The 14799-nt window shown below is 43.6% G+C and overlaps 1 protein-coding gene across 2 annotated transcripts in view; it reads left to right on the forward strand.

The window, feature by feature from the left end:
• Positions 1–14799, forward strand: part of PIBF1 (progesterone immunomodulatory binding factor 1) — a 179883-nt gene that overhangs the window by 126261 nt on the left and 38823 nt on the right. For both annotated transcript variants that reach the window (XM_075850252.1, XM_075850253.1), the window contains one exon: positions 1446–1530. In XM_075850252.1, the coding sequence (XP_075706367.1) occupies positions 1446–1530 (85 nt within the window). The remainder of the gene's footprint in view (positions 1–1445; positions 1531–14799) is intronic.

Consider the following 14799-nt stretch of genomic DNA (forward strand, 5'->3'; position numbering starts at 1 on the left):
CCAAAGACTAAATGGAAAGAGTTTCTTGATTTGAGGTTTGTTTTGAACCAGGGAGCATCTTCCTTGTACGTATTTATAATGTGTGTATATATAGCATTAGGAGTTCTACTTTAAAGCGGTTGTCGATGCATGGACAACTGACGACCTATCCACAGGAAGGGTCATCAGTACGTGATCTTGGTGGTCCGACACCCGGACCCCGCACCGATCAGCTGCCTCAGGGCATCGGATGTCCACGCCCTAAGAAAATGACTCCGGTCACGGAATAGCGGCCGAAAGCAGTACTGCAGCACTACTCCTATTCAAATGAATAGGAGCAGAGTTGCTGTTCTGCAGCATGGCCGCTATGCAGTGGTTGGTGCCATCTGCTTCCGGCTCCGAATACTGCATACTCTGCATAGCATTCGTGCCCGGAGGCAGCCGGAGCGGCTGATCGGTTCAGGATCCGGGTGTCGAACCCCCACCAATCATATACTGATGACCTATCCTGTGGATAGGTCATCAGTTGTCCATGCGTGGACAACCCCTTTAAGGGTGAATTCACACACTGCGGACTTGCACTGTGGATACCGCAAACCCACAGCAAATTATAGTACACTGCAGTTTTTAAAGAGGTTATCTGGGAACCCAAAATATCAATTAAATAGCCAAAAACACTTTTACACATCTTCCCTAATGTCGATTAGTCAATTACACTCAAAAAAAAAGTTGCATTTGGAATTACTCACCGCACCCCAATGTAATGCCTAACTTCATGTTCCAGTTATGAGACGGGACTTGCGTTTTCAGCACGCACCAAAATATTACAAGTCCCGGCATCCCCTTCTTTCTCCTCTGCTCCACTAGCCCCGCCCACCCCTAGTCTCTGTTACTGTTCTTTCATGTTGATTGTCACAGTGCCGGTGCCTAGTGGCCATGTGATTTGATGAGTCATCGATATGAAAGAAAGGTGGAGACCTCTCTCCATCACATGGGGCTGTGTCGGCGTGTCATCAAGTTGGAAGAAACTACCGGACTTCTGGCTATACGTGACCGTGTTCTGAATCAGAGAGGTGCCAGTTTCAAAAGAAATAAATTATTAAGTTACTATATATACTATTACAAAACCAATGCTAGATTATTTTATGGCGCTGGATAACCCCTTTAAACCTCATTCACATGTAGCAGAAAAAAAAATTGTGCAGAATTGAGGGTATGCTTTATCCGGTAACAATAAGCAGAATACAGGTGCAATTTATCTGTGTTTTCTATGTTGGTAACTATTAGGTAAGTATGACTTTTGGTATTTCAACTTAATATAAAACAAACAGTGGATTGATAAGTAAGAGCTCAGATATTTGTCAGATGTTTGATGTGCAGTCATAATTTCTGCTGCCTTGATACAAAAAATGCAATACTCAAAATAGTAGATGTACAATATTTTCATGTTGTGTCCTGTTTTTCAGTAAGTTGAATAAAGAGAAGTCTTCTTTACTCCATGTCAAAAACCAAATGGCAGCAGATTTGGAAAAGCTACTAAATCATCGAGAGGTACAGTTTTCATTTTCTGCATGTTTTGCTTATATTGTGGGATCACGCCTCATTCCCAGGTATTCTGAAATGTTATGGAACTTGAGCACAGATACAAATTTCCAACAGGCAACATGCATTGTATAACCATTTCAACTTCGATATACATCACTTGTGTAGTCTGACAGCTGATATTTTTTAAAAATCTAAAAAGAAACATGAATATATTTGTTATGATTGCCCCTTCCTGACTCATCTTTTAACTTTTCAAGTGGCAGAGACTCATAGCTTATTAACATATTATCCACTGGGGATGTTCTGCGAAGGCTGACTATAGATTGAGGATGGTTAAATAGCTTATGACCTTTATGACATGGATAGGTTTCGGCAAGGTTATAAAACATTTCCAATCTGAAATGTCAAGAAATTAGTATAAAGGAATGAATAGCGCAGTCGACTACAGTATTGTTTCCGTCAAGACGACGGAACCCTTGCACAACGGAGACTAATGGAAACCATTTGCAACGGATCCGTCACCATTCAAAGCAATTGTGATGCAAATGGAAGCATATGGTTTCCGTTAGTTTCAGTCAGGGTTCCGTTCTGACAGAAAGCTAAGACGGAACGTCAGAACGGAGCCCTGACACAGATGTGAACGAAGCCTAAGAGTTTGAAAGTGACAACTGGGTTGCACACATTTTGAGAAAGATAACTATACGAAATGAAAATCTGTGAAACATAAGATCACATAAGTAATAACTCTTTTAATGTTTAGCGGTGTAAAGAACAATAGTGCTATTTCACAAACATGGTTGAAGGGCTGCTTTTAGCTTTATTTCTTTACTCGTATTTCTTCATGGGTCTATTGAGTAAATCATATGAAAAGGTTCTAAACTGGTATCTGGTTAAAGTCTATTTCCAACCTAAAGAAAAATATGTTTTCGTGTGAACTAAACAAAGTAAAGACATATGAATTATTATACCCAGTCCTGTATACTGATAGAGCACTAAATCTATGACCAGGAACAGATTGTGGGTGTATGCACCTTTTAGGTATACCTATGAAGTACTATATTGCATGCAGTGGTGTTCGGAGTATGGATGAAGTTATGACAACCACTCATTTAATTTGATTTTTAAAAAAATCAGGTGCTATTGCATTAGTTAAAGGAATTTTGCATCTGAATTTAGGGTACAAACTGTGAGCACATGAAGTATTCATACTTTAATTTTGCAGCTAAGAGAAGCTACCTAATTTGGCGAGGCAGGGAGCTCAAATAGCAATTGCAGGCTCATCTATGCAAGCAGCTTGCAGAACCCTTTCAAGGGCTAGTAAAATCTAAAATGAAGAAACACCGCGCAGAGATAAGATATAGTAATAGGGAGCGTTTTGATTGAAAAATACCTTTTATAATGGTCCATCATAGATTTGCCAAACTTAAGTACCTCTTTTATTTCGATTCAAGTCAAACTTTTCATTGGCCGTGATCCCTTTGAAAAATAAGGCAGTTACCGTGTCAGGATTTGACCTTTTGTTATCGCTGACCTAAATGAAAATGGTGTTTTTCAATTAAATAAAACTTAACTTTTAAATGCAAACAAGCACTACTAAAACTTGTCAGATCACCGCCCAATGTAAACATTTTATGAACAGAAGATCTCTTTTGAACATATTTTGGCATTTATTTTATTTGTGTCAGCCCTAGAGCTGTTATTTTGTATTACTTCATTCTTTTCATCACCTTTACATTATAGTTATATCTGCCTTTATTGCAAAATGTACGGGAAGAATATGACAAAGATACAGTTTCCACACACACACTTCTACGGCTGACTGTCCAGTCTGTCCAATGTTGGACTGCATAACTCCTTCCCGCCTCAGTCATTTATCGTTTTTTATTTTTTTATTTTTTCTATCCGCTTTTCAAAAGCCATGACATTTTTGTATTTCAGTAGCTGACTGAGGGCTTCTTTTTTTCAGGATGAGTTGTAGTTTTTAATGGGACCATTTAATGTACCAAACAATGTATTGACAAACGACCAAAAAAAAACAACTTTTTTTTTTGGGTTCATTTTTATAGCGTTCACAGTGCGGTTAAAATCACATGTTGACTTTATTCTGAGGGTCAATGCAATTACGGCGATACCAAATTTACATCGTTTTTTTTGTAATGTACTACTTTTACAAAGAAAAAAAACTATTTGTTCAAAAAATTAGTTCTACGTTGCCATATTCTGAGAGCCATAACTTTTTTTACTTTTCCATTGATGCAGCAGTGTGAGGACTTATTTTTTGGGGGCCGAGCTGCAGATTATACCAATTTGGGTTACATATTACTTTTTATTCAATTTTTTTGGAGACGCAAGGTGACAAAATAACAGCAATTCAGGTTTTTCTACGGCGTTCAACGTGGGGGATAAATGATGTTATATTGTGATAGTTCAGACTTTTATGGACGCGGCCATACCATTTATGTTTATATTTTTTACATTACTTTAGGGGGAAAAGGGTGTTTTTATTTTTAGTTATCTCTGATCCCGGCCATTACAGTGACATGTCAACTGTAACTCACAACCGACACCCGCCGAGTAATGAGTGAGCTCAGTACGTGAGTCCGCTCCATGCTCCCCCTTCCCAGCCATGACATATAGTTACGTTAAAGGTCGGGAACGGGTTAAAAGTCACTAAATGTTAAGCCAGCAGCTAATATACAGTTGCAAGAAAATTTAATTACCTGAACTCTGCATTGATTACTCCTAAAATGTGGTCTGATTGTTATCTAAGTCGCAATTGTAGACAAACCCAATCCAACTAAACTAACAACACACAAACCGTTGTACTTTTCATGTCTTTTATTGAGCACATTGAGAAAACATTACCAATGCAGGGAAAAAAAGTAAGTGAACCTCTGTGTGAATGTCTTCTCCAAGAGCTAATTCACAAAAGGTGTTTCAGTTTAAAAGATGAGATTGGAAGTATGGCTTTCACAGGTGCTTTGCCCGTTGAATAAAGGCACACAAAGCCTGGTTGCTAACAATTCTGTTCTTCTCAAGAAAGATTGGTTAGTGTGAACCATTCCTCATGGTAAACAACTTTCAAAAGACCTCAGAAGATGTGTTATAGAGAAGTATGAAGCTGGAAAAAGCTACAAAAGCATTGCTAAAAAAACCTGGGTGTACATCAATCCACGATTAGACAATTTGTCTACAAATGAAGAAAATTCAGGACAGTTGCTACTCTCCATAGGAGTGGGCGTCCTGTTAAGAGCACTCTAAGAACACAATGGGCAATCCAGAAAGATGTGAGAGAACCCAAGGGTAACAGCAAAAGACCTGATGGAAAAGAACACTTCATACCCACACCTGATCCAAACTGTGAAGCATGGTGGAGTGAACATCATGGTTTGGGACCACTTTGGTGCCACAGGGCCTGGACGCCTTTCGATTATTGAGGGAATGTTTTGGAATGGCCCAGTCAGAGTCCTGACCTTACCCTATCGAGATGCTTTGGCAAGACCTGAAGAGAGTTGTGCACACTTGGCATCCCAGAAATATTGATGAACTGAAACACATTTACAGGGAGAAATGATCCAAAATTCCTCCTCCATGTGATGCAAATTTTACTTGCAGCTAGAGGAAATGTTTGGGGGGAGGTTATTATTGCTAAAAGGGGAATCTACAGGTTTTTTAAATTCAAGGGTTTACTTTTAAGGCTGGGTTCACACAGAGTTTTTTGCAGGAGGAAAATCTGCCTTAAAAATCAGTTTGGAATTTTGAGGCAGATTTTACTCTGCCTGCATTCCGATTTTCGCTGCGTTTTTTGCCCACGGTCATTGAGTGCCGCGGGCATAAAACGCCGCAAAATACGCTTTCTCTGCCTGCCATTGATGTCAATGGGAGGTCATAGGCGTAAACGCCCGAAGATAGGGCATGTCCCTTTTTCCTGCGAGCCGTTTTTTCCGCTCGCGGGGAAAAAACACCTCCGCCTCCCATTGAAATCAATGGGATGCATTTTCAGACGTTTTTTGGCGCGTTTACCGACACGGTTTCCATGTCAAACTGGTCAAAAAACTCAGTGTGAACTCCCCCTAATTATAAGTGAGGCTTATTAAAGAAAGAGCTGCTACTATCATTTAAACATGCATAAAAATGATCTGTTTTTTTTTTTTTAGAACTATAGATATGAGATAAAGTAGTGATCACGGTGAAGAGACATTTTCTGGACTTCCTGTCATTAATGCCACTGAGAAATACTACAGTCATTCTCTCCTCAGCCCAAAATAGCTGCCGCCAGGCACCAAGTTTCAACTCCTCTTTAGATGATCCAAAGGTATCTCTGGGATCTAGGGTATCTCTGCTACATAAATGGCCAGGGAAAAATATATTTTGGAAGATTGGAGATTGGTCCCTCTTGAAGCAAAAACGAAGGATTTAGTTATTTTCCACAGATGCATTTTAACTTTACACTTGAGGCATTAATGCTCAGACTGAAGGCATTTTTTTTTTGGACCAAATTCACAGGAAAAGCAACTAGGATTAGAAGAGTTGAAGGGAAAAGTGCAACCAATAAACAAGATGGATGAATGCTATCACAGAATGAACGTACAGTTGAGAAGTCTTTAGATTCAAACAGGACATTTTGAAATGTACTGAGAAAATAAAAAGGTCATCTTTTTAATTTTTTCATATTTTTGAAAGTACCAAATTTAAGGTGTTCTGGTATTCTTTCATATGCGTGTGCAAGATATGTACAATGGCAGATTTAATAAAGAAGAGAAAAATCTAAAATCCTCTTGTGCAACAATTGCTAGACAGGACATCATTACTCATTAGGCATGGCTGTCTGTAGAATGTAGCCGAAAGCTATACTAGAAGGGGTCAAAAAGGGATATGGAGGAAAGTGAGCTGTTATCTATTATATGCATTGACGAGCAATAGAGAATCTGAAAGTGAAAATGCAATAATCACATATAATGTAAGTTATAGTAAATGTTTATTAGGCCCCTTTCACACTGCGTTATAGCTACATATTTGACATATGCGTTGGGAAAGCTCCCAGCGCATACGTAAAACTTACCCATACGCTCCCATTATACAGATGGAGACCAAAGGATTGTTCTTTTGGACTCCATACAGGTTGTTTTTTTCATGCTGGATAGAATAGCGTAGTAGACTACGCTATTTTTTCCAGTAAAATAAATGCGTTAAATCAGGGTTCTCAAGCACGCGGCCCCTGGGGCAGTAATCTGCGGCCCGCGGGACACAGAGCCGCTAGTACAGGCTCTGTTCCGGGACTCTGTGGAATTCCCTGACATCGCTGTCCACATATGGACAGCGATGTCTGGGGCTTCCCCAGAGTCGGAGTCCCATGCAGAGCGCTAGTATCGGCTCTGCTTCGGCACTCTGTGGAATTCCCTGACATCACTGTCCATATATGGACAGTGTTGTCAGGGTCTTCCCAAGAGCGGAGTCCTGAGCAGGGCGCTAGTACAGGCTCTACTCCAGGGAATCCCCTGACGTCGCTGTCTTCATATTGACAGCGATGTCTGGGGGTTCCCCATAGCCTGAGTCCCATGCAGAGCGCTAGTATAGTCTCTCCTCCGGGACTCTGGGGAATCCCCTGACATCACTGTCCTTATATTGACAGAGATTTCTGGGGCTTCCCCAGAACTGGAGTCCCGTGCAGAGCACTAGTATCGGCTCTGCTCCGGGACTCTGCGGAATTCCCTTACATCGCTGTCCATACAGAATCCCATGATGTCACAGTGTATGGACAGTGACGTCAGGGGCTCCAACAGCAGAGGAATCCCCAGCCAAAGCATCGGCAACGCTCTGGCTGGGGATTCCACTCCTAGAGGGAGCCCCAATGGAGCTATCTACTTGGGGTGTGTGTGGCAGCATCTGCGGAGGGCACTGTGGCAGCATCTGCGGAGGGCACTGTGGCAGCATCTGCGGAGGGCACTGTGGCAGCATCTGCGGAGGGCACTGTGGCAGCATCTGCGGAGGGCACTGTGGCACTATCTAAAAAGGGGCTGCCCAATCTTGACGTGTGTCTGCCAAACGCTGCCAACTGAGCCGCCGAACTGCATTTAGCGACACTTAAACTGGAAAACTGGATTGTTGAAATAAGCACGTGGAGAATTCTCTCAAATTTTAAACCTAGCGGTATTATTATAGTAATGTAGTATTAGAGTAATATAGTGTTGTAGTAGTTCAAATAACTAATTGATTAACAATAATTTTGTATTGTATCAAATTTGAAAGTAATGCGGCCCGTCAACTTCCCATTTTTTCTATATGTGGCCCACTTAGCCGGTCGAGTTTGAGACCCCTGTGTTAAATTCATAAGTTTTTAACATGGTAGCCTATCGTCAACAAATACTACAGTATGGCATCCATAACAGGCATCCATTTAACAGATACATCATGGTTATTTAACAGATTTTTCTATGACCTATGCTTTAAACGGATACCATTATACCCTATGGATGAAAGATCCGTTGAACGGATGCCTAACAGTGGCGTCCTATTAAAAGGGTCATGAAAGTTCACGATGGATACATTAAACGGATACTATTATAGTGTGTGTAACGGATGTCACTGTCAAGCATTCGTCACAGCCTCCGTTTAACATATACATCGGGTGCTTTTCCTGGTGCAAACATCAGACGGAGACTATAAAATGCAGTGTAAAGGGGCCTTAGAGAATTAACTGTAGGTTGGGGATAAAATGACATTATAGTGTTGGCTATTCTGGATAGTGCTCTTTGTCCAGACAGTATGAGTAGGGGAAAGGAAATTGCTCCTGCCACAAGGGAACGGAGTCCAGAAAAGACTTGGCTTTGGTGAAATGGTGCAATGTGTGTGATGCAGTCCGTGTTCTAAAAGTGGAATGGAAATTATTTGTCAGAATAGACAGATGTCAGTGTCCTCTAAGTAGAAGCCATTTATATGAAATATTAGTTTTTGTTGATTTTATTTAATATATTAAACTACATGTATAAGTTCTGTGCGTTCTTGAAAACGTTTAATAGAAAAACTGCTTTAATGAGAGAGAAAACTTTATTATATGAAGCCTATCAATTATCACACTGTATCCGCTATATCTGCCATAACAATGGTTCATAGGGGAAATGGAAATTGCATTTAATAGGTTCTCTGGTATTAATAAACTAGGTGTGGCTCTCTGGTATTAATAAAATTAGCTCAGCGTTAAAATGACTTTACAGTGTACACAGAAGATTCTATGGACTTAATAAATAAAGCATGTCCATACAGTAGAAGTTCACGAGATCTCCACTCACAGACCATATTTTCAATAAATATATATATATCCCTGAGTTATGAGATTTTCCAGGATCTAGTAAATAAAGGTTAATAGACAACGATCAAAAGAAGATGAGACATAAAAAAAACAACAGTACTAATGTACATTGCGCTCTATTACCATTTCTTCACTCCAGATTATTAATTTCATACTCCAGTCTTAATATGAAGGACACTGGAGTAAAATACACCTTTTGTATTAAGAGGTGCACAGCTCTTAACACATTAGGCACATCTCTGGCTGTCCGTGTGCCAGAAACGGATATTAACACCATCTATGAGCGGCGTAGATTATAGTAAATTTGCCATAAGTGGCCACGATCCTTCCTGCTAAGCCCTGCGCTATTTTTTTTTTTAAGTTGGCGGAGGCTGCTTTAAAAGTTACAATTTTGGCACAAAAACAGTGCATAATAAATTTTCCCCAGTGTGTTGCCTGCTACTTGAGGGAGATATGCATGAATGTCCATGCATCAGACACTAAAGCTGTCCATACACACAAGAGAAAAGTGTGTAACAATCTCTGTGTTTGTTAAGGGTGCCACGGACACCTTTCAGTATTTTTACTGATGGGTGTCCGTGCTCAAAAAATTATAGAACCCGTCCTATTCTTGTCCGTAATTACGGCAAGGACTATCCTATAGAAGTCTATGGGAGCTTCCGTAAATATGGACGGCTACGGATGTGCATTCGTATACCGTCCATATTTACGGAAGCGTTGCTATGCAACATGCTGATGACATCATTTGCATCCTCCCTCTTTTTTCACGGATCCTTATATACGTATGGAATACGGACCGTATTTACGGACATCCTTTTGTATATACAGATGCCTACGGATACGTAGTTACGTACAGTATTTCGGGATAGATGAAAATACGGTCACGTTCATCAGGGTTTTACGGAACGGTTTTATTGGACGCGGACACCTTTCCGTATAGCTACAGATCGGTGTCCGTGCCGTAGCACTGTGCCGGGAATTATGGAACATGTTCTATTTTACGGGCCGTGCTCTCATACTTTGTATGGGAGCACGGCCCGAAAATGTGGGCGATCAGCCGTGACTGCAATCGAGGGCTGTGATTACGGGCACGTACGTGTGCATGGGGCCTTAAGGGGAGATTCATTAATGAACAGTTTGCTGGGGTTTGCTCCTTGCAGATATCATAAAATCCACCCTCCCATGCCTAACAGGCCTAAAATGAAAAATTACTTCTCTTTGCATCACCCCCCTATCCCCCTCAACTCTTACAACAGTCTGCTGTGCATACAAGGCCCTGACGCAGAGCGGCGTCAGGGCCGTGATATGTGACGCAGCACTCGACGTCTTGAGTGCTGCATCACATACAACTTAGATTACTGCTATTATTTACATCAGTTTCTGACGTATATTAAAGCTAATTTAAAAAAAGCTAATAAATTCCCCCTCAGTATTTGTGTACAACTAGAAGATTAACTGGCATGTAGCAGAGGAGTTTCCAACTAAAGTCTTTACCTACTTTTTTTTTTTGTTGTTGTTGTAAATCCTTTATTTTGATTTTCACAAGGATAAATTAGGAAAGGTGGAGGAGGATAGGAAGGGAATGGGGTACAGAAAGGAAGGAATAAAGGGGGTAATTTACAACAAGAAAATGTCAACATAATCAAAAGTCTCTACTATCGATTATAAATTGGATCGCAGGATATAACATATCTTAATAAGTAGATCAGACATGGCAATAATGAACATTATAAGAGCCGTTATTGAGTTAGAGACTTTGAAGGAGAAGAGTTTTATTTAGTGATATAGTGTTAGTCAAATATCGATATTGCTGTATGTTGGTCAATAAGCAATCTCTGCATACATTGGTAGGAAATGCAGAAATGATAGTATATATTACTAGTGCATTGTGCACTTACATTGTCATTATCAACTCGGTAGTACGGTTAATGGTCAAGACTAGAAATGAGCGAACCGGGACAACCGAACCCGGTTTCGGTCCGAACATCGGAAAAAGTTTGGTTCACAGCGAATCCGTTTTGACCGAACCCGGCTACATTTTGGCGCCTGCCACATGTTAGATGTAAAATGGAGGATTTCACAATATCGCCTGACATCAGGCTACCCCATAATGCCTTGCAAACGGCTCTCCCAGCCAATCGGGAGGCAGCATAGGGGCGGGCTCAAGCCTGCAATAAAAGTCTATGCACGGAGCTCAGCGGCCATTTTACAGACACGAGCTGTAGGGATAGCATCTCTGTGCAGTTAGGGAAAGCTTTAGGAATCTAAAAGCCAGGAATCCAGCAATCGAAGGGGCTCATCCACTACAGCGGGAGTCTACTCTCAACATCAAAATTGCAATACAAATTCTCAATTTTCCAAGCCAGTGTGTGAATAAGCTTTTAGAAGGGGCTCATCCCCGGCCATTAACATAACAATCCAACTTGCAATACAGGCAGCCTTTGTAGTACTACAACGCCCAGCATTCCCTGAGTGCACCGCGGCGTGGCTGATAGAAATTCTCATTCATTGCCATTTGCCAAGCCAGTGTCAGTGTGAATAAGCTTTTAGAAGGGGCTCATCCCCAGCCGTTAACATAACAATCCAACTTGCAATACAGGCAGCCTTTGTAGTACTACAACGCCAAGCATTCCCTGAGTGCACCGCGGCGTGGCTGATAGAAATTCTCATTCATTGCCATTTGCCAAGCCAGTGTCAGTGTGAATAAGCTTTTAGAAGGGGCTCATCCCCGTTCCATCCAACTTGCAATACAGGCAGCTGAGGCAGCCTTTGTAGTACTACAACGCCCAGCATTCCCTTAGTGCACCGCGGCGTGGCTGATAGAAATTTTCATTCATTGCCATTTGCCAAGCCAGTGTCGGTGTGAATAAGCTTTTAGAAGGGGCTCATCCCCGGGGTTTTGATTCAACTTGCTGCACTCCAGCAGTGAAATGTCTGATAAAAAAAAGGTTGTGAAAGGACGGGGTAGAGGAAAAAACACCCATGCCGTGTCCTCTTCCAGTCCAAATGTTGGAACTGTTGGTGCCAGACCCAGTACCAGCATTTCTGGCACAAGACATGTGCCCAGTTCCACTAGTCGCAGCAGCCATGTGCCTGCTGGTAGTAGTAGCAGTATCAGCAAGCCAGACTTGTCCATCTCCTCCGGTGGGCGGGTTACTTTAGACAATACGGCCATTGTGGACTGGTTGGCTGGCTCGCGGTCATCTCAGCAGGAAGACTCTGACGATCTGGCTTCAAGCCAGGTTTCGTTGGATTCCAGATCCTCTACAGTTCCTTGGCACAGTGACAGTAGTAATATGGGTATTTCTAGCGTTTCCATTCCATAATCTATGTCTTCACTCCCCCTTCCTAGTGGGAAGCCATCTTTCCTGAGAGTCCTAAGAGACATCTCCTCGGGTGCGAAGGAAGATACTGAACATCATAGTGATGATGATTTGTTTTCCGCGAGTCAGCCAACGGAGTGTGTTGCGGCGGTGGTGGAGGTGGAAGCGGTGTCCGAGAAGCATAGCTGTGGTAGTGGGGGTGTTGGTGGTAGCCGTGGTGGCAAACGCAGTAATGAGGGGGGGCATGGAGCCCGCCATGATGTCACATCACATTCACAACACAGTGACAGAAGTGGCGGGGATGATGAAGAGGGCTATGATGATGTTGTTTTAGACAGGACGTGGGAACCAGGTGATGACGGCGTCGGAGGAGGGTAGTAGTAGTGGCGGCACTGGCAGTGATAAACAGCCAAGCCGAGGTAGGGGCAGAAGTCAATCTGCAAAACGTTGCAGCGGTAGGGTCAGCTCAGGAGCCGGTGATGGCGACACTGATGCTGGTGTAGGCTCCCGAAGAAAGCCTGCCAGACAAGGGGCAAGCTCGGGTGGTGGTGGACGTGGTACTTCCTCTTTACGGTACTCTGCCTTGTGGCAATTTTTCTGTACCTTCCCGGAGGATGAAAACATGGCACGTTGCCGTATCTGCAAGCAGAAAGTAAGGCGTGGGCAGGGCAGCAATGTAGGAACTACCGCTGTACGTAAACACATGGAGCGGCATCACAAGGCCATGTGGGACAATCGACATGCCCCACCATCATGTACATCTAATGAAGACCCCTCTGCCGCTGCCGCTGCTGCTCCGAGTCCCTGTCATCTAAGTAGTAGCCAGGCCTTATCCACCATCTCGTTGTCGTCATCATCATCATCACTGTCATCTAGTGCTCCTCCTACGTCCCGTCAGTTATCCATTACGGAATCGTTGTCCAATAAGCAACAATATATACCCAGTTATCCACTTGTCGTGCGGCTTAATTCACACCTGGCTAAGTTGTTTGTGGTGCAGTCGCTGCCGTACCACCTGGTCGACTCCGCCGGCTTCAAGCAATTGATGGCGTGCGCTCAGCCTAGGTGGCGAATACCTAGCGGACATTACTTCTCCAAGACAGCTGTTCCCTGCCTTGCACAAGCACGTTGAGGAAAAGGTGTGCCAGTCCTTGCAATTATCCGTGTGCAGCAGGGTACATGCCACCGTCGACACGTGGAGCAGCAACTATGGGCAGGGATAGTACATGTCTTTCACGGCCCACTGGGTCAATATTTTGCAGTCCGATGCACCGCCGCAGCAATGCCAGGCATTGCCACCTCCACGCTTGTATCTTTCTGGTTCAACTCCGGACACCAGGCGCCTACCATCCTCCTCCTCCTCCTACTCCTCCTCCTCCTCCTTGCCCTCCTCAATGGAGGTCTTCCCGTCCCCGACAGGACACAGCGTATCTTCCACTCCTCCTCCCTCCTCTTTTTATAGGTGCAAGGTGAAGTGCCACAACACTGTCTTACACCTGCTGAGCCTGGGCGAGAAAAGCCACACAGGGCAGGAGCTGCTGCTGTGCATCAAGGAGGAAATCGCACGCTGGCTGTCTCCTCTGAAACTCACACTGGGCAATGTCTCTGATAACGGCAAGAACGTGGCTGCACTGCGTCTAGGTCACCTGACACACAGTCCTTGCATGGCACATGTGATCAGTCTGGTCATATCACTCTTCTTAAAGTCATATGTTGGTTTGAAGGGTGTGCTGGCCATGTCCAGGAGGGTTTGCGTTCGCTTTAGACGTTCGTATGCATTTAAGCACGCCCTCCTGGACTTGCAGCGTCAAAACAATCTGCCAGAACACAGCCTGATTTGCGACGTTCCAACACGCTGGAATTCCACCCTGCACATGTTGGACCGTCTGTACGAACAGCGGAAAGCCGTGAATGATTTCCTGATGCAGCAGACGGGCAGCGTTTGGAGCCAGTGTAATTTCGGGCACTGGCAGCTGGTTAGAGACGCATGTCGCATTTTGAAGCCCTTTGAAGAGGCCACACGATTTGTGAGCCATGACGCTAGCGGAATGAACAATGTTATGCCGCTGATATTCATTATGGAGCAAAAGCTCACAGCGATGATTCAGCAAAGGATGGAGGAAGGATCACATCTGGCTATGGATGTTGAGGAGGATGAGGATGAGGAAACAGGACCATAAGAGGAGCTGGATTTGGAGATGGAATCACAGGAAGGGATAGGGGACGAGGCAGTCGCACAACATGACAGTGATGGTGATGACGAGTCTGACGACGACCTTGATGATGGACAACCATGGCAGTATGGGGCGGAGATGGAACCAACCGGGCCCTCTGAAAAACGCTGGCCAGGATGGCGAGCTGTATGCTTCGTTACTTGCGCGCTGACTGTCGTATTGTTAGCATGAAGCAAAGAGATGAGTACTGGATAGCCACACTTTTAGACCCTCGGTATAAAGCCAGAATGGGGGAGTTTTTTGCGCCTTCCGAGAGGGAGGCAAAATTGGCTTATTATCGAGAGAAGCTATGCAGCCAGCTTGTCACGGCTTTCAAACGGCAAACACCTGCTGCAAGCATGTCTGACCGGGGGGCCACTCTCCGCTCCCCACTGTCTCATCGTTCCACCGCCTCTGGCAGAGCTACCTC

Source organism: Rhinoderma darwinii, chromosome 2 (genome assembly GCF_050947455.1).
Source record: "Rhinoderma darwinii isolate aRhiDar2 chromosome 2, aRhiDar2.hap1, whole genome shotgun sequence".
NCBI lineage: Eukaryota > Metazoa > Chordata > Amphibia > Anura > Rhinodermatidae > Rhinoderma > Rhinoderma darwinii.